The following is a 21,033-nucleotide window of genomic DNA, read 5'->3' as shown; positions in this document are numbered from 1 at the left end:
GATGGAAATGCATTTGCCGAATAAATTCCTCCATGTGCATCTAAAGAGTCATGTGACAGCATGATGGGATGGCATAACTTTCCTAACCTGTGGCCAGACCTTGTTGCACATCATCTGAAATGTTTTGGTCATTCTGAAATGCCTGAGCAAAATCTGTCATCAAAGTATATTTCTGCATAATTGCCTCCCAGAACTGTCTTAGACGACTGCGTTCCCAAACAGCAGCATCCACCTCTGAAAGCAATGACTGCATTTACTGTGTTTCATAGGCGCAAGAAATTTATTATATATATTCAATGTAATTCAAGTTTATTTGTATAGGGCTTTTTGCGATACAAATGGTTGCAAAGCAACTTTTTCTACAATGTTTAGTAGAAGCTTATCAGTGGTGACTGTCAGTTTATGTGCATATGGCAGAAATGTACAGAAAAATCAATTAAAGATGTAATCAAACAGAAGATGAACACTATTAACAGCAATTATTATATGATGCAATCAAACTTACAGCTAAATTTGGTAGTTCTGCATGAATTTTCAGGGTTGGCAACATCTGAGGTCCTCTGAGGGGTTGGCATCATCATATAATGTTACGACCCTGTCTAGGGTAAGGCCGCAACATAAACTGAGATCAACCATCTAAGATCCTTTGTACATTTATTTACAGAACCACAGAGTAAAAGCACAACATCAGGGGTGAGCAAAAGCCAAAACAACAAACAAACACCAAGTCAGCTCCTAACAGAGAATACTAAATTCCCTAACAAAAGAAAAACTAAAAAATACAATGCTACCCTAACTCCCTATCTAATGAAAAACAGGAGAAAACAATATTTGCAAATGAAAATGGCACTCACCCCCTACAGCTTCCAAGTGTGAAAAGAGAGTATTTACAATACTTTACAAAATGTACAAAATGGAAAATGAGATTGACAACACCTTATCAACTCAGAATCCACATAATAGGCAGATCAACAGGCCAGCTAAGAGCATCAACACCCTGTAGCACACACACAACAACAGGAAATCACAAGTTGAGCAGAGCTCCCTCTTCAGGCCCAGCAGATCCTTTTATTGCTGCTCCTTGGTCCCATTAGCACCAATCAGATCTGGAGATCACTTTGGTAGGATCCAATCCTTTGAGCGAGAGAGAGAAAACCAGCAAAGCAAGACACGCTATATGTCTCAAGACGTAACACCCCCACCCATAAATGTTAAACCACGCTTTGACAAAGTTAAACCACTAAACTTCAAATTACAGGTTTTAAGGGGTTGACACAGTAGCACATCTACACATCACCCAGGATTTGCTTACGGCTTTTGGGAAAACACATTATGCCCAGCCAAACATTACCTAGGGTAAGGTCAACACCATCAACAGGAAGTCTGGAGCATACACCACTTTGCACTTGTCCTGTTACCAATCTAGATTTCATAAAGACATTATGCAATGGAATCTCAAAACGCCCAAGTTCAACACCATGAACAAGAACTTTAGTCCATATAAATGTCTTGGTTGAAAATGGTAAGACACTATCCACTATAAGAGACTGGCCTGCTCCCGTGTCCCTCAACATGGTGATCTACCTACTGTAGGTTTTGATTTCCTTAATGAGTGCCACTGACACAGACAACATAAAAGGCCTGTAGAGAGAAGACCGAGTTGAGAAAGAGGAAGAATCTACGACAGAGTGAACAGATGCAACACCAACACATCTGGATTGAGCAAACTGATTTCTCCTGTTCCAGACCTCACAGTTAGCTATAAGATGATCTGGCTCAAGACAGTAGAAACGAACACACATTTTACCACTGTTGTTGTGGACAAACTTGTTTTTTCTTTGGGTGGGTTTCATTAGAGAAAACATGGGTATTTTCACCATCTAAACACCATCTAAACAGATAACCTCCTGCTGACTCTCAAAGGGGGAAACTGTCTTGTGTGTCAGATAAAACTCATCGGCTAACACTGTAGCTTCAGAGAGAGATGAGATTTTGCTTAGATGACACACAACTTTGTCTTGCAAACAGTTTTTAAAAGTCATCTAATAACAACTCACACAGTTGTGCAAAATCAGAAACTTTGCTTCCTACACACCACTTCTAAAACAAAACCTGCTTCTCATGGACAAACTGCACAAAGGTTTGATTAGATGATTTCATGTAGGCTCTAAATTTCTGCCTGTAAGTCCCAGATACCAATTCATAAGCCCTTAAAATGGCAGTCTTCACAACTTCATAATCCAACCTCTGTTCAACTGGTAAAATAGAACAGACTTCCTAGGCCTTACCTACCAACCTAATCGCAGTAACAATGCCCACCTCTCTTTGGGCCATCTCATGGTAGCGGTCACTTGCTCAAAGGCAATGACGTATGTATCCACCTCTGCTTCCCTGAAAGAAGGCACCAACTTAATATCCATACTAGCATCAAATACTGATGAAGTACTGATACCATGCACTGGTGTTGAAACTTCAGAGAGAGTAGAAGTAACATCTACTGTGGGCTGAGCATAGGTAAAAGAGCTAGGTCCATCATGACTACATAATCTTGCAATCTCCAGCTCTATCTCCTGCAAACGCAACAGCCATTGCTCATGCACTTGCATTTTTATCTGCAATTCAATTTCTTTTAGCCTGATTGCCAACAAAGGATCATTGTGATCAACAAGAAGACTCATGTCAGGGGGAGCCTCCTCATCAGCCACCACCGATGCAACAGCCCCCTCTTTAACACCACTGTCCAGTGGCAAGATCTACATGTCCACTAATCTATTGTATAACTCAGCCTTTAACATCTGTTTTGAGGCACTAGATGACACAGCAACACAGAAGAAATCTGCAATCTGCAGCAGGTCATCTTTCCTACACTTATTAAATATTTCTAAAGTTGAATTTTGAGTAAATGAAGATAGATCAAACACTTACTAACCTACTTCCACAACAAATGAAAATTTCCAGTCAAACACAATGACTCAGGCCTAATAAAATACAATAAAATAAATAAATAAAAAACAAAAAATAAAAAATACAATATGCTACCCTAACTCCCTATCTAATGAAAAACAGCAGGAGAAAACAATATTTGCAAAAGAAAATGGCACTCACCATTCCAAGTGTGAAAAGAGAGTATTTACAATACTTTACAAAATATACAAAATGGAAAATGAGATTGACAACACCTTATCAACTCAAAATCCACACTGCACACAATAGGCAGATCAACAGGCCAGCTAAGAGCATCAACAGCACATGTACAATGGAACATCAGGAAATCACAAGTTGAGCAGAGCTCCCTCCTCAGGCCCAGCAGATCCTTTTATTGCTGCTCCTTGGTCCCATTAGCACCAATCAGAGATCGCTTTGGTAGAATCCAAACCTGTGAGCGAGAGAGAGAAAACAAGAGAGTGAGAGAACCAGCAAAGCAAGATACACTATGTCTCAAGACATAACAATAATAATATATGAAAATTATGTTCAGTGGCTTCTCCTACTTTTTAGTGATATTTAGTGCCAGTTTATCAGGAAGTTATTATTTTGCTCTCTTTGACTCGGATGGAAATTATTTGCAAATGTTTATTTTTTGCATAAGGTAAATTTGCAACTTTGGATGGAAACATCCCAGACAGCACACGTACGTCTGCAATTTGTCTGTTAAAGATCGCTTGATCTGGAAAGCATCTCCTGTGCACAAACAGATGTTTAAGATGTTTAAGATGTCAGTTTTACATACATTCTTTATAATAAACATCTTAAAGACGTCTAATAAACAACTATTTGACCTCTGATAGGAAACATCTTGTACTTGTGTTAGCAGGGAAACAAATTTTGGTACATTTTGAGGCGCATTACCTTTAAAATACTTTAATAAATAAATAATAAATCAAATATTTAAAACACCGCTCTTCACACTTGTACATTTCCCACAGCATTTTAGCAGGCTCGGTTAAGCCCACTGCTTAAAAAAAACTCTAAAACAATCACTTTTAGAAAACTACAGACAGGTATCGCTTTTTCCATTCATTGCAAAGACACTTGAGCAAGTTGTGTTCAACCAACTCTCTGTGTTTCTGGCACAGAACAATCTCCTGCAACCAGTCTGGCTATAAAAGCAGCCACTCAACTGAGACTGCCCTGCTCTGAAGCTACTGAAGCCCTGAGACTGGCGAGAGCAGCTTCCAAATCCACAGTACTCATCTTGCTGGATCTGTCTGCTGCTTTTGACACAGTTAACCACCAGATTCTCCTGTACACCCTCAGAAAGATGGCCATCTCAGGAACCGCTCTCTTGTGGTTCAAGTCCTACCTCTCAAGTAGGTCCTTCAGGGTGTCTTGGAGGGGTGAGGTTTCTAAGTCACAGCTTCTTGCTACTGGGGTTCAGCTCAAGGCTCAGTGCTTGGACCACTTCTCTTCTCCATCTACATGTCATCATTAGGGTCTGTCATTCAGAAGCATGGCTTTTCTTATCATTGCTATGCTGATGACACTCAACTCTACTTCTCATTCCAACCAGATGATCCGACAGTAGCTGCTCGCATTGCAGCCTGCCTGAGAGACATTTCTAGCTGGATAAAGGACCATCACCTTCAGCTCAACCTTACCAAGACAGAACTGCTTGTGGATCCAGCTAACCCATCGTTTCATCACAACTGCTCTATACAGCTTGGTTCGTCAACCATAACTCCTTCCAGGACACCCAGAATCTTAGGAGTTGTGATCGATGATCAGTTAAGCTTCACTGCAGATTTGCCTTATACAACATTAGGAAGATTAGACCCTTGCTGTCAGAGCAAGCCACACAACTTCTTGTCCAAGCTCTTGTTCTCTCCAGACTGGACTATTGTAATGCTCTCTTGGCGGGCCTTCCTGCATGTTCTATCAAGCCTCTACAACTGATCCAGAATGCAGCAGCGAGCGTGGTCTTCAATGAGCCAAAAAAAGCTCACGTTTCTCCTCTCCTCATCAGGTTACACTGGCTACCAGTAGCCGCTCGCATTAATTTCAAGGTTCTAATGCTTGCATACAAGATAACCACTGGAGCTGCACCAATATACCTAAACTCACTAGTTCAAACTTATGTGCCTTCCAGAAGATTGCATTCTGCAAGTGAATGGCATCTTGTGGTGCCATCCCATTGTGATGTCACAATGCTAAGATAACCAAAACCACATACCTAATGAGACTGTTTTGGCTTAATGGGGATTAAAAAATAAAGAGTGGGTGGATTTTTATCATTTTAGGGTGGCTGTGTTCACAAACTGGCAACACACATTTATGTCCAAACAAGTCAAGTCTGCTTTATTGTCAGTTCTTCCACATGTACAGCACATACATACAATTGAAACTGCATTACTCTCAGACCCTTGGTGCATACAGATAACACTAACAGTAGAACCTAAAATACAGATGGATACAGATTAAATATAAAACACAACTATAAACACCATGTAAAAGTGGATTTTGCATAAAAGGTGCCCTTTAAACTACAGATTCCAAGAGAGCAAATTCCAATTGGCTCAGGATGTCATAATTCAACGTACTGCAACAGTTCCAAGCAATGATGTACATTCGAGCAGCAGATAAAAAGAAGTTAAGCAAAGGGCCTATAAATTGGCATAAAACCTGATCTGGAATGCAGGTTAAACAATGTTAACCCCCACCCCCGTTTTTTTGCTTTATTGCTAAATTACAGCATGACAATTATTAATGGCAAAGTAGTTAACCGAGTGCATTTTCTTTGTGGCAGGAAAAGGGTTTGATATTTCAGGAAACTCGAAGCACTTGATGAACTGCAAAGAAGAATCAAGGAACTGAGCTCAAAATTTGATGAAAATTTTCCAACACTCAAGCGTAAAATAAAGGAGCTGAAGGACATCACTGCTGAACTGGAATCCATGCACAAAGCCACTCTGGTGGGCAGTTTGTCGGGAACAGGAGCAGCAGCTGCAGGAATCACAGCACTAGTGGGTTTTTGTTCACGTTCACGTTTGGTGTTTTGTACAGCATGTACCATCACTAACATGATTATCAAAAAAAAAAACAATAACACAATGATCTTATTCACTTTACATTCCAATTCATTTTTGTGTGTACTTTTTATTGTTTTGTTATGAAAATGATAAATATATACACAAAATAACAACGTCCACTTTTGATCGATAATGCAGAGCAAAAACAATCTGAAAAAAATAAAATAAACTTATTTCTAACTTGTCAATGTTAACAATATTGTTTTAGGACAATGAAATGTTGAAATTATACAATACCTGTCATGTGGATCCAATAACAAGTTGCGTCTCAGCAGTTCATACTTTTTCATTTTGACAGGTTCAACTCAATCGATTTGATTTTCTGTCTGCTGTTTGGTTGACTTCTTTCACTCCGTTTTTTAACTCACAAATTCCTTTCCGCATTTCATTAATGAATTTCTCTGCCTTCTCCTTGAACTCTCTTTTATTTATTTGCTCATGTGTGGGTTTTGCAGGTTTGTCATGTTGCCTCTTGTCGTCTTCGATAATCTCTTTGATGATATCAGGTACAGAACTAACCTTGGCTATCATTTCTGAAAGCTTTCCAGACAAATGCACAATTTTAGACAGCCGGTCACCCACTTTACTACTGTCATGTTCCCGAAAGAGACTTTTTTCATAGCAGTAGGCAAAATGTTCACTCAATGCCTGGGTTTTGTGGTCTGATAGTGAAGGGTCTCTCAATATTTCCTCAGTACGTTGACAGATTCTTTCCAGCATGTCAATAATAGGGTTAATTGTATCCTGAAATCCCTTAAGTTCCTCTTCCATGGTTCGTTTTAAGATCTTCTCCTGGTGTGTTTTCCTGTTTAGCCCAAAAGCAACACTTAATACAGCAACTACAGTCATAGCTGCATAAGAAAATTCAGAAACCTTTTCACCAATGACAAAAAGTGATAATGCCAACAACACCATCGTGATTCCTCCAGTTATTACTGCTCCTTTGAGGACATAAATAGCAAGTCTGTAACCATTGTAAAACTCATCGATGAGATAACTGATTTTCTCTATATATTTGTTGCATTCTGGAAAATTGTTCTTTTGAAGTCTAGTCAATTCCTCTTTGAGATAAATAACATCAGATCTAAAGAGGAAAAAAGAAACATCAGGGCATGTACATTCTGCAATACAAATATTTTATGTATAGTCAACGTGTATATTAACTGTTTCTTTAGTTTGATACTCTATGTATATACAGAATACTATATACAGGTCCTTCTCAAATAATTAGCATATTGTGATAAAAGTTCATTATTTTCCATAATGTAATGATAAAAATTAAACTTTCATATATTTTAGATTCATTGCACACCAACTGAAATATTTCAGGTCTTTTATTGTTTTAATACTGATGATTTTGGTATACAGCTCATGAAAACCCAAAATTCCTATCTCAAAAAATTAGCATATTTCATCCGACCAATAAAAGAAAAGTGTTTTTAAATACAAAAAAAGTCAACCTTCAAATAATTATGTTCAGTTATGCACTCAATACTTGGTCGGGAATCCTTTTGCAGAAATGACTGCTTCAATGCGGCGTGGCATGGAGGCAATCAGCCTGTGGCACTGCTGAGGTGTTATGGAGGCCCAGGATGCTTCGATAGCGGCCTTAAGCTCATCCAGAGTGTTGGGTCTTGCGTCTCTCAACTTTCTCTTCACAATATCCCACAGATTCTCTATGGGGTTCAGGTCAGGAGAGTTGGCAGGCCAATTGAGCACAGTAATACCATGGTCAGTAAACCATTTACCAGTGGTTTTGGCACTGTGAGCAGGTGCCAGGTCGTGCTGAAAAAACGAAATCTTCATCTCCATAAAGCTTTTCAGCAGATGGAAGCATGCAGTGCTCCAAAATCTCCTGATAGCTAGCTGCATTGACCCTGCCCTTGATAAAACACAGTGGACCAACACCAGCAGCTGACATGGCACCCCAGACCATCACTGCCTGTGGGTACTTGACACTGGACTTCAGGCATTTTGGCATTTCCTTCTCCCCAGTCTTCCTCCAGACTCTGGCACCTTGATTTCCGAATGACATGCAAAATTTGCTTTCATCCGAAAAAAAAAGTACTTTGGACCACTGAGCAACAGTCCAGTGCTGCTTCTCTGTAGCTCAGGTCAGGCGCTTCTGCTGCTGTTTCTGGTTCAAAAAGCACACGCCTGTGCACGGTGGCTCTGGATGTTTCTACTCCAGACTCAGTCCACTGCTTCCGCAGGTCCCCCAAGGTCTGGAATCGGTCCTTCTCCACAATCTTCCTCAGGGTCCGGTCACCTCTGCTCGTTGTGCAGGCGTTTTTGCCACACTTTTTCCTTCCCACAGACTTCCCACTGAGGTGCCTTGATACAGCACTCTGGGAACAGCCTATTCGTGCAGAAGTTTCTTTCTGTGTCTTACCCTCTCGCTTGAGGGTGTCAATGATGGCCTTCTGGACAGCAGTCAGGTCGGCAGTCTTACCCATGATTGCAGTTTTGAGTAATGAACCAGGCTGGGAGTTTTTAAAAGCCTCAGGAATCTTTTGCAGGTGTTTAGAGTTAATTAGTTGATTCAGATGATTAGGTTAATAGCTCGTTTAGAGAACCTTTTCATGATATGCTAATTTTTTTAGATAGGAATTTTGGGTTTTCATGAGCTGTATGCCAAAATCATCAGTATTAAAACAATAAAAGACCTGAAATATTTCAGTTGGTGTGCAATGAATCTAAAATATATGAAAGTTTAATTTTTATCATTACATTATGGAAAATAATGAACTTTTATCACAATATGCTAATTTTTTGAGAAGGACCTGTATAACTTACATATATAATTATAAATAACTACACAAGTTTGTATTAATCCTCTGCATCAAGTGAAAACCCATAACAAACAAACATAACGTATTAAAAAAAAAAATCAACAATCTCTTACGCCATATTAACCGGTTTCTCCGTGCTTCTGCGCTGATGGTGGCCTCTCGGTGAAGCCATTGCTGCTGTGATTAACAACACAAGAGTTATTTATCATCTGTTATGTCAAGAGCAGCGAGGACCACATTGCAAATAGCAAGATCATCATGCAAACAGTCAAGCCTGGCTAAGTTACGAATGCTGCCGGAGAGACTACAACTCGGGAATAGACTTAATTTCTCTGTGGTGTATATAAGATTCAGAATAATAAAAACAAACTCATGATGCAGACTGGAATCATGTCACATTGTTTGTTTAATTACGCCAGAACAGAGCTGCCAGAAAATATGATCAAACTAACTGCACTGACACTGTCAGATGAGAACAAAACCTGAACTGATTGGAGTTATTCTCCTGTTTCCTGAAACTGCTTTGAAGCAGTGAGTTTGCCTTAGCTTAGCTTGCAATAAAAACAATAACAATACTACTACTAATAATAGTAATAACAATAATAATAATAATAATATTAATATTAATATTAATATATATGGACAAAATGTTGAATTCTTACATTGTGAAGCCATTATATTATCATTAAAGTGTCATTTGCTTATGCATTTGTATTTTAGGTAGTACGTCATATCTGGAGTCATTTAATTAAAAAGACACTGGACCTCATTACCATGAATATAAAAAAAGTCTTTAATTGAAGGATGTTCTATATTTTCTACATGTTATAAACACAAGAAGATTCGATCATGAGCATGGTTGAAAAATGAGGAGCCGAATTCCACAGAAAGGCTCAAGACAACAGGATGTTGTAAATCAAATCCTAACACCACGAGTCTGAAGCAAGTCCACCAACTAGCAGCTTTGAGCAGCTTTCAACATTAACATAAAAGAACACACTGATCATAACAACTCAGGAAGGAGATTGTTAATTTTGGGGCAAGTAATCAAAATTAATGGTCAAAGAGATGAACAGCCTGACCATCACATGTAAATCCATGATAGAAATCATGAGCTACATACTTCCTTGGACTGGTTTCCGCCACTAAGGACAAAGACCAGACTCCTTCTAGAACTTTTGACCTTTTGTTCCTCACAAAGCACACCCTCACATTCACAGAACGACAGAGAGACTGTCCTTTACACATGTAGATGCAACTAAAACCATCTTAAAAGTACTTATAAACAAATATCAGTCCACTGCATAACTTCATAGCATGTATGTAACCCTTACATTTGTCTATAATGTTCTAGTCACTCATTGTGTATGTCTTTTTAAAAACTACTGAATAGGGTTCATATTCATGTTTAGCATGTTTCTATCAATCAATACTTTGTAAAATCTATCATATTCTTGTTATGGGAATCATGTTCAAAATTATACTCTGCAAGAGCGGGAAAATTCAGAACACGTGATTGATAAGATAACATTTGATTTATGAATGGGGCTGAGAAATATACAATGCCACGAGCAAAGACAATATCTAATTGGTTAAGACACCATTTGGGAGGTGTCCCACAGCCGGGTTTAAATACTCAGGAAACCATCAAATTTAGCCTTTTAACTATTCAGCTTTTTGGTCATGGCATGTAGCCCTGCTTTTAGCTTTTGGTTTAAGTCATCGCTTTCAGCCATGCTTTTTGACATTTTTGTGTTCTTTGAGTGCTGTTCCAGCGTGCTTCGGCCTGCATGTCCACTGCTACTTAGCCACGAGGAGAAGAAATGCCACCTAGTCTCATCATATTTTACTTCTATTCTTTTACTTTAGTTTCTTTTCTTTTCTTTTGCATTGAGAGTTTTGTGTTCGGAGTTAAGTTTTGCCTATCGCTGTGTCTCCAAGACCGATCTCGAGTGCCTGTCTAAAACTTAAACCATCCCACAGCTAATATCCATTGCAGAGTTGATGTTATATGGCTCGTTCAATGAATCGCTGGATGACTCAGTGATCAGCCATAAAACAGTGATTCTGTCCAAATTCCCTATAAAATCTTAAATGAGTCCCTTTGAGCTAAATTGACCTGTTTCCCGCAGGTTACATCAACGCAAACCCTCATTAGGCGTTAAAATCTACTAAAGACACGCAGTGGAAAATTAGTCATGAAAGGGCTTGGACAGGGTTATTTTTGCAGCTGACCTTAATGATTATTCATTTATAGGAGTTTCCCTTTTAAAGGCTAAATCTGTGGGAGGAGAGTATTTAAATAAATCATGCAAGGTAATGCTTGTGGTTGTCGGTTTACTGGTACTGTATTTACGCCATTATTTAACACCCCTCCAAAAAGCATGTCTTAACCCATTTTGTGCCTGTGTTGTTAGCATATTACATTAGGGCTGCACAATTAATCGAAATTAAATCGCAAAGGTAATCAATTGTGATTAGGCAGAAGCTACGATTGTCATGTGTATTTTTCAGTAAAGCACAGTTCTGTGATTAGCAGTAAATCTCCATCCAAAGGCCAGAGGGCGCTCTCGTGCTGAAAATCCAAATATGGCCCAAAGAAGAAAACCAGGAAATGCCTTTCTGCAGCTGATTAAACAAGATTTAACTGCTTTCATTGATTCAACATGACTAATAAAAACACAACTACAGCAATATATGGTTTATCTGAGTTCTTATTATTATAATCTTCATCATAATAAAGTATAATGAAATGCTCATCAACAAGCCATTATCACTGCTTTGAATACAATGAAATATTGTGTGCCTTAATTATTCTGTTTAAGAAGCCACATCATCTCACAGAAGGATTTATTTTAAACACTCAGCTGACATTATGAAGTGAGTTTGGAGTAAAAACGTTATTAAATGTGGTATTTTCACGTGCTCTCAGATGGAGCAGCATTACTACTACACAGAGCCGTAGTTCACTGAGAAGATATGCAAACAGCTGTCATTATCGAGAACGATTTAGTCGATTTCATAATCCTAAAATTACATCGTCAGCGATAATGAATGCGATTTTGCATAGCTTGTCAAAAACTACGGCTCTGTGTAGTAAATGCTGCTCCACCTGAAAACAGGTGATGGAGATTTACTGCTAATCACAGAACCGGCTTTACTGACTAAATGCGCATGACAGTCTTGATTAATCGTGCAGCCCTATATTACATGCACCCAGTTATCATTGCTAATTTGTGCTGCTCTTGTCACTGTCAGTAGATCAACCATAGAACGTTCCACACCCATTGACTCTTTTGCAGTCTTTTGCTAATTTGCTCTGTTTAGTAAATCAGGCACCTAAATCATTAGCTTAGCACAGGGATCTCCAACCCTGCTCCTGGGGAGCTACCATCCTGCAGACTTCAGTTCCAACCCTGCTCCAACACACCTGTCTGTAATTATCAAGTAGCCCTGAACACCTTGATTAGCTGCTCCAGGTGTGTTTGATTGGGGTTGGAGCTGAAATCTGCAGGACAGTAGCTCTCCAGGAGCAGGGTTGGAGACCCCTGGCTTAGCAATATGCAAACTTCAAACTCCATTTGAATCAATTGTGAATATGTGTAGCACATGGAGTTGCTTTCTATGTACAAGCGTTCCAAATCAGTCATTAATGAGGTTAGCATGTGGTCTTAAGGTGAAGGTTGTTCTGTGAATTTTGTGACACAATGGTGATTAAAAGGGCATTAAAGTTAAGGTACAAGAACAAAACGACTAAAATGCCCACCTGTGATGTTCTTGCGGAGTTCATCGTCCGGTTCTCTAAGGGCCTCTATGAGCTTGGGGTTCCCGTCGTCTTCAATAAGGGCCACTTTGTTCTCCATGTTCTCATAGATGAGGTTCCTGGTGGCGCCGGTGGTGTAGCGCTGCACCTCTTGACTCTTGCTGGTAAACAGCTGCAACATGAGAGGAGTTCCCTTCAGCTGGTTCAACTGAAAGAAAAATAAGTTCTACTTATATCGAAAACACACATTTCACTCAAATGTTTCCTCAGACAGAAAAGCAATTGTATACTGGTTTCTTTGCATCGTTGTTATGGTAACACTCATGCTGAACGTAGGCAGCTCCCAACATCTGCTGATTTTGAACGGACTCATCATGATGCATGTCCAAACTGTTGAGTCTAGGAAAGTATGGAAAATTGGAATATTAAATCATTAGCTTAGAAACATGCAATCAGCAAACTTAATTGGAATCAACAGTAAGTCAGTCTATTTGTGTGGCACACAGTATTGCTTTCTAAAGGGTTCCAAATCAGTCAATAATAAGGTTTGTTACAATCATTTTGTCGACAAAGTCTGCCCCTTTCTTATAGTCAACTCAAAATTCAGATCTGCCTCCATCCAATCAACAACCGATGGATAGAAACAGGTTTACATCATAAATTTTTCTCTTTTACGATAAGCCATTTCACAATACGCAATAAAAGATTGCTACTTCCGTTTCATCGCAGCTTCATATCATTCTTCCTCGCTTTGACTCTTTGGGACATTATTAGCAATGCGGCCTTAAGGTGTGGTCAGATTTACCGATGTCTGTTGAATTTTTGCGGGTGAAATCCAGTCATTTCAATAGGAATCCACATGAATCCGTATTTAGGAAAGTACGACATTAGCCTATAATATTCATCAGTCGTAGTCATAGCACTGAGCTCTGGAGCTCATGTAGGAAATTTGGGTTCGAATCTGGTCTGCGCAGTTTTTCAACCCTGTTCCCAACTTTCCTACTCATCATGTCTTACTTTCTTACTTTCACTACTATTAAAATACCCCCAAAACTTTTTTAAAGGGGTCATATGATGCTGCTAAAAAGAACATTATTTTGTGTATTTGGTGTAATGAAATGTGTTCATGTGGTTTAAGGTTAAAGAAACAACATTATTTTCCACATACTGTACATTATTGTTTCTCCTCTATGCCCTGACTTCTGAAATGCGTTGATTTTTACAAAGCTCATCGCTCTGAAAAGCAAGGTGTGCTGTGATTGGCCAGCTATCCAGAGATTGTACACAAAAACATAAAACCCATTATAAACGTAATATAAACATGATTTCTAGTCATGTCCTCTTTTGGAAGGCTAGTAGTTTCGCTTTCATAGTGAAACACTGAGCGTCTATACAACATGGCAGCAGCGGCAACAATACTACAATGAGAATAAAAGGTATGCCTTCTTTCTTTGCGTGAACATCTGGGTGGCGTTATGCAAATCTTCCCACATAGTGACATAGAGATGTGGGGGCGTGTTAGAACGAGCCGTTTCAGGGGGTGTGGACGAGTCTCAACTTTTATAAAGAATATCTCTTTGGGTTTTGGGTTTGAGACTTTAGTCTTTGTAACTTTACAGATCTTCTTTATTCACCAAGAGCTTGTAAAACTCCAAAGAGAAAGGAAAAATTTAAATCGCATCATATGACCCCTTTAAACAAATTTATCTTCAATGTAAGCCTAAAGTGGAAACCTGAATATAAAGGTTGTTTCATATACAAGCTTATCTTAGTTTCTTAACTTGTACTACTTACATTTTGAGAGTCAGCATTATCTGAAGAAATTTTTGCTCAACAGGACATTCCTTCATGTGTGTTTGTGTGTGCTGATGCATGTCACTGGAGTGCTAGGAATTGTGTGTGAAATGTGAAGTGGCTGGACTGGTTTGGGTGTGTCTGCGCAAAAGACTCGCTCTTCACTTTTAACACACAGTTGCAAACTCAGAGTATGTTAAATAACACAAATTTATCTAATCCCATTTTAATCCCCAGTCTTTGCTGCTGACCTTTGATGATCCAGTTCAACTATATTAATAAGCAAAAATGACTTTAGATAAACTAACAATTGTGCTTCATTGTTTTTTTATTGCTGAAGAGTGTTGAACCTTCTGCTCATGCGTTCTACTGTACAGATGTGAATTTACTTTTTCTTCAGCCTGAGGTTAATTCATTACACTTTTTTGGTGTGAAAGGGTTTTTTACATTTGCTATAAATAGAACTGCTTATATTAAAACAATCAAGCCCTGCTCATATTTAAGAAGTAACGCAAAAGTAACATAACGCATTGCTTTCCATAAAAATAACTAAGTGACTTAGACACACAAACTAAGTATTTTAATGAAAACAGCTAACCAGCTAGTTTGCAATCAGTAATATGCAGTGTTTGTTGTATGGCTTAAATGGCTATATTACATAATTCAGGGAATTTTTGACAGACAGTAATGAGGAAGTGTTGGTAAAAAAACATGTCATTTGTGGTTGAACACATACTATTTGTGCACTTCAAGCATTTAGGCCCACATTTCAGTGGTGTTTTACGCTAATGGTGCTAGCATACTACTTTTTTGTACATCTTTAAATTCATAAAATTTTTGAATGATCCAGTGAATAAACTACTGACAGGTACTTCATTAAATGATTTCATTCGAATATTTTCTCACTTTATAATCATTAACTGGATGGCTGCAAACCAAAAGATAAGATTGTCATAATAAATGAATTAAAGTCTGGTATGAGCACAAAAAACAACTTTGTAACACCAGAGTGAAAACAACAACAACAACAACAACAACAATAAAACCAACTCTAAATTATGATTGGCTGAGTCACATTCGACAGCATTGTAAAATAAGAGCCCTGACTTAATCCCAGTTGAGCATTTCTGGAGAGACCTGAAAATGGCTGTCCACCAATGTTTGCCATCCAACCTGACAAAACTGGAGAGGATCTGCAAGGAGGAATGGCAGAGGATCCCCAAATCCAGGTGTGAAAAACTTGTTGCATCTTTCCTAAAAAGTCTCATGTCTGTATTAGATCAAAAGGGTGCTTCTACTAAATACTGAGCAAAGGGTCTGAATACTTAGGACCATGTGATATTTCAGTTCTTATTTTTTAATAAATCTGCAAAAATGTCAATAATTCTGTGTTTTTTTGTCAATATGGGGTGCTGTGTGTACATTAATGAGGGAAAAAAATTAACTTAAATGATTTTAGCAAAGGGCTGCAATATAACAGAGTGAGGGTCTGTATACTTTCCGTACCCACTGTATATAATATATTTAATACACCAATTTTTTATATTAAAATTATTAACAAGTTGTTTGAATCGATGATTCAACGACTCACTCATAAACCTACTTCACTTGTTTCATTACCGGATGAATCAGCGTTTTTGAATGATTTTCTTGAATAATTCATTCATTGACAAATACATTTTCACAATCTTTTAATGATCGTGCAGCTCTACTTTCTTCCTTGCCTTGTCTCGTTTGGGATGCAATTCGCTCTGTATTTTGACACACATGTACGAAAGCACATTTGTTCTTACCCGCTCAGGTTGCCCATGATGCCCATCATATCCATGCCGTCAAACACATCCTTGCCTCTCCCGACATTACGCACGCTCTTCTCGGATCCGGCACGTGACAGCCATCCTGGCTGCTTCATCTCAATGATGCTCTGTGAGCCGCTTAATCCGGCACTTCCATACATGCTTGATGACATGTTGGACCTGCGAGCCGTTCTTCGAACCTTGTTGAGTCGGTTGGCGACGCTGGGGGGGCCTTTGAAGGACAAAGGACATTGCTTGGTATTTTAATGTCAAATCTAGTTTAAACACTTTAAACACAGGACATGGTATGCATCTCCTCCTGAAAACCTTGGGCCAGTAAAAGGAAGACACAAGGATGTTCTAAATTTTCAAATGCAGGTAAACCTCATAAACAAGGGTCCGGTTAATGCATCTGCTAAGCAACAGAGGTTAAAGTGTGGCAGACCCTCATAAAGCCAGGAATTCAACCACTCTAATCAACCACAAATTCTTAAACAGTTTCAAGTGCACACTAATGTAATGTATACTAATGTGCTTTTACATTTGTACAGTACTGCAAGTCTCACTTGTCTTTAAAAACTAAACTTTGAGCAGCTGATGCCTATAAGGTATCTGTACTGTACTGTGGATTTCTCTCAGGTTGTATTCTTCATCTTTTCTGTCACACCAGTTGATATTTACAGCATTATGATTGATGGACCCAAATTACGTTCCTTTTGTGCAGTCCTAAGCACTTTTTTGTCTGGTGTGTTGGGTCTCTTCAAAAAGGAGAGCTTTGAAACTTTCACTCTCGCTTAGTCGCGTAACAGGTACCAGATTACACTTGAACCTGGCTCAACTCCCTCCTGTAAATTAACACAAGCCAGAAGTTGCACTGTACTTCTGTCTGTTCTGCCAGTGCCACTTTACATGCTAATAAATATGTTAAAGTCTTCAAGAACAATGGTGAAAACTAAATCTACCACACCTGATGTGAACTGACCACCATCTATGACAATTTTTTTGTTATCGCCAGAAAACAAAGGTAAGTGCAAACTAGTTCAGATTAAGTGACACTTAAAACAAAAGTTAAATTCATACATTATCTACAAATGACATGTGTGACCACAATTTTGCTCCAGGCAGTTTTTCTCATAACTATTTATTGTTTTAGCTGTAAACAAAACAGTACAGCGTGTGAATTTATTAATAATGCTTTTTCTATTAATATCAAACAAATAATAACATTCCCAAAGGTTAATGAAGATGATATTCAACTCCAGGTCATTGTTAAATGAAACCACATAATATATAAAAACACAGAGAAAAGGCTTTTATGTAAAGTCAACCTGGCAGATGATGAGAAGATTAATGGGGTGGTTGATTACAATTTCCCTTTTTTAACGTTAGTTAGTGTGCAATGTTGCTGTTTGACCATAAACAATATCTGCAAAGTTGCAGCGCTGAAAGTTCAATGCAAGCAGAGATATCGTCTGTTAAAATTCTGGCTGTTTAATGCCTACAAATATGGCTAGTAAGGGACTATAACGAGTTACTTCCCCGGTCCGATACGTCATAGACCCAGATAAACCCCGCCCCCGTAAACAGGCAACAAAAGGGGGCGAGGCCATGTTGTGCTGCTTTAGAGAAGAGGAAGAGAAGACTAGGGGTGCACGTAAAAATCTATTCATATAGAAATCGCGATTCTATCTTCTAACTATTCAAATGGATTCACAAGTTTCAAAAGCAATGTTCTAAAGCAGTGGTTCTCAATCCTGTTCCTGTGTCACCCTGCTCTGCAAACAAACATACAAACAAACACAAACATACCAGCCATGCTTGCACAGGTTCTGTGCAATCCTCTTCGCTAATATTCTCTGCGTCTCAATTGGGCTCACATTGATAAGCAATATACAGGACGTCATTGTTTACAATACAACCACAGCACATGCTGCGGAGGTGATGGGCGGGAAGTTCAGACGCACACTTGGCGGGTTAGCGAATCACAACACACTGAGCCAGCTAACCAATCTCAGCCCATTGTGTATTTCTGAGGGAGGGGCTTCATAAAAACAGGAAATAATCGAGGCATTTGTGAGAGAAGGGACAGAGCAGTGTGGAATATAGGTAAAATATGAAAAAATTATGTTTTTTTTTTAAAAACCAAAGCATGAGCACATGTTAGACTGCTCCCTATAAACACAATCAATCATAGAAAAAACCCAGTCAACCACCCCTTTAATATTTCAAAGGTTGTTGTGTTATTGTAGATGTATTACAATGAGATCAAAGCACAGTAGCTGTGTTTACATGGACCCTACTAATCCGATCATAATAGGTCTAGAAGCACAATCAGAATTAAAAAAAAGTCACATGTAAACACGTCAATCGGATTGAATTGGCCAGATCCGAATAAAATTTCGATTGGATCGTACGGGGTGGTTTATTGCTTTTGTAATCCGAGCGAGAGGACATGTAAACACTATCGGATTGAAAACCGAAACTGGAAAGTACTGCAGTTCATGTGCTGGTCGATCGTCACCTAATTAGAACCCGAAGTAGATGAATTTCACGTGTGCTTTTTAAAACACTATGCGACAACAGCAGGAAACTCTGTATATTCATGCGATATGCGCATGTCAAAAGATTAAAAGGATACTCCATCCCAAAATTAAAATTTTGTCATTAATCTCTTACCCCCGTCCCATGTCGCTCTTCTTATACAGAAGAGCTACGCCGCCTGTGTACTGCTCAGATTTGCCAAAATGGTGCTAGGCTGATTTGGAGAGACACAGAGGAGAGGACTTGTTGAATAAAGTCATTATTTTTGTTTTCTTCGTGTACAAAAAGTATTCTCGTTGCTTCATAACGTTATGGTTGAATCGCTGATGGCAGATGGAGTATTCTGACGAAGCTTCTCATACTTTCCTGGACCTTGACACTGTTATTTATTTGGCAGTCTATGTGACAGTCACAGGCCTCCCTGTTTTCATCCAAAATATCTTATATTGTGTTCCAAAGACGAACAAAGCTTTTATGGGTTTGGAACGACATGGGGGTAAGTGATTAATGACAAAATTGTCATTTTGCGGTGGAGTAACCCTTTAAATCCGATCAGAAGCTTGTAACATATCAACCCGATCATTTAGCGTCCATGTAAACACTACGTTCAGATTCGTCAATCAGAATGAGTTCATTCCGATGGAAGTAAAAAGTGTCCATGTAAACGTACTTGTTGACACTGCGCATTCTGCCGCCGCGGCGCTAGACGATGAGTTAACCTGATACATGGATTTCACCAGACTCCTTATGGACACCCGCTGGTGCTCGGACCCGTCCTCCTTGGCGTGGTTCCCGAGGTCGGACGTGCTGATGATCAAGTTGGGCTGCAGCGCCGTCTGAAAGACCTTCTCCGAGGTCATACTCAAACTCACGGCGATGGGACCGAGTTCAACCACCAAGACTTAAAAAAGTTACAATCCCACCAGAGAGTGGAAAAAGGGTAGATCCAAACGATACAAAACAGTAAAAGCGTCTTCGGTTAGTCAGCTTGTGTTTCTCTGCGCTGATGCTGGAACTGTGAGGAGACGCTTTACTGACGGCTGCTCTGAACTCTGCAGCTTTTTAGCAGGTGGGAGGTAAAGTGGGCGTGGCTTGGCGGTGAGTCATCGGTTACCTGATCCAGGTAAACTCACGGACGCACAAAAGCAGTCTTTTTTTTTTCATTAGAATTTTTTTCTGTGTATTTTTTTTTTTTGTTGTTAATCATTTTATGTCAAAGTTACACTTTCTCATATGTTTTCTCCCAAAATAATGTGTATAGATAGATAGATAGATAGATAGATTTTCCCGCAATCTCGTTTCTGTGATACATCTAGACGTTTACTTTTGTATTTCAGAGTTAGAGTTTTCGAAACATTTTATTTAAGTGTTCGTTACACGTTACTTGTAGCATGGTGGGTGGGTTGCACTTTCAGTGCATTGTTTATTGTAAAATGACTGTAATACTGGCTGAACAAGTGTCCAAAGTGAAAGAACTCTGTCTGTAGGTCTAGGTTTCATCTCTACTCATTACCTTTCCCCGTCCTCTAAAGGATTTGACCGAGTTAGAAGAACCAAAGTGGATTCTTCAATTTGAAGATGCCAGACATGTGATGGTAATTTACAACCAACAAAATAACAACAAAATAATTCCATTTAGAGGCACCAGGTGTGCATGTTTGGTAAGTCAGAGTCCAAATGGGTCCTTTGAGCCTAAATTCGGTTTGATCAAATTTAAGTCCATAAAAAGTCTTAGGTATCTTAAATGGAATGAGAAAAGCCTGAATTATCTTTTCAAGAGGTCTTAACTTTGGGGACGGAAAAAAATAAAATGCAAAATGGCTTAATATGGGATAGTTCACCCAAATGGTCATTTAATCACCTGCATTTTGTTCCAAATCTGTATGAGTTATAAGAAATAAGATTTGTTAAAGAATGTTAGTAACCCAGCAGCTGACGGTAACCATTGACTTCCATAGTAGGAAAAAATGCTACTGTCAGCTGTCTGGTTACCAACATAGTTAACAGATCTTCTTTTGTGTTCAACAGAAGAAAGAAACTCATATAGATTTGGAACATTTGTAAATCGAGTATATACCCCATATCGAGTTTGCATGTATATAAGTTATAATCAATATAGAATGAGCTATTTAAATCATTATACAGTAGTTTGATATTACAAGCACACCTGAAAAATAGCTTTATATTTTTTTATGCTTTTTTTTTAATGCTTTATATTAAAAGTTTCCAAATAATATGCAGGTATTGTGTGTATTGAATAGTACAGACTGTTAAATACACTGTTGTGCTCCCAAATGCATTGTTAACTAACAGCACATGCC

General features: G+C 38.8%; 1 protein-coding gene across 3 annotated transcripts; it reads right to left on the bottom strand.

The window, feature by feature from the left end:
* Window positions 1-5,362: 5,362 nt before the first annotated feature.
* LOC122147389 (plakophilin-3) lies at window positions 5,363-19,833 on the bottom strand. Of its 3 annotated transcripts, none has more exons than XM_042769682.1 (6): window positions 19,383-19,833; window positions 16,169-16,403; window positions 12,872-12,980; window positions 12,585-12,789; window positions 8,932-8,992; window positions 5,363-7,110 (listed from the first exon to the last, which is right to left on the bottom strand). In XM_042769682.1, exons 1-6 carry the CDS (start codon window positions 19,570-19,572, stop codon window positions 6,327-6,329), a joined length of 1,584 nt encoding a protein of 527 aa, XP_042625616.1. In that variant the 5' UTR covers window positions 19,573-19,833; the 3' UTR covers window positions 5,363-6,326. The 3 variants fall into 3 exon arrangements, with proteins under 3 accessions (XP_042625616.1, XP_042625615.1, XP_042625617.1); XM_042769681.1 differs by having other exon boundaries at window positions 8,932-8,995; window positions 19,383-19,832; XM_042769683.1 differs by lacking the exon at window positions 8,932-8,992 and having other exon boundaries at window positions 6,937-7,110; window positions 19,383-19,814.
* Between the last annotated feature and the right edge of the window lie 1,200 nt (window positions 19,834-21,033).

The sequence above is a fragment of the Cyprinus carpio genome, chromosome A14, assembly GCF_018340385.1.
Source record: "Cyprinus carpio isolate SPL01 chromosome A14, ASM1834038v1, whole genome shotgun sequence".
NCBI classification, from domain to species: Eukaryota; Metazoa; Chordata; class Actinopteri; order Cypriniformes; family Cyprinidae; genus Cyprinus; species Cyprinus carpio.
Note: the sequence above shows the minus strand (reverse complement) of the source record. Positions and strands in the feature narration are given on the sequence as shown.

What these genes read in the sequence shown, in the direction of transcription:
- LOC122147389 (XM_042769681.1), bottom strand. Translation starts at nt 19,572, where the DNA reads ATGACCTCGGAGAAGGTCTTTCAGACGGCGCTGCAGCCCAACTTGATC. An exon ending in AGAATGCGCAGTGTCAACAA is followed by an intron (nt 16,404 to 19,382) that starts GTACGTTTACAT and finishes TGTCCTTCAAAG; the next exon opens with GCCCCCCCAGCGTCGCCAAC. An exon ending in GAGAAACCGGTTAATATGGC is followed by an intron (nt 7,111 to 8,931) that starts GTAAGAGATTGT and finishes TTTCCTCTTTAG; the next exon opens with ATCTGATGTTATTTATCTCA.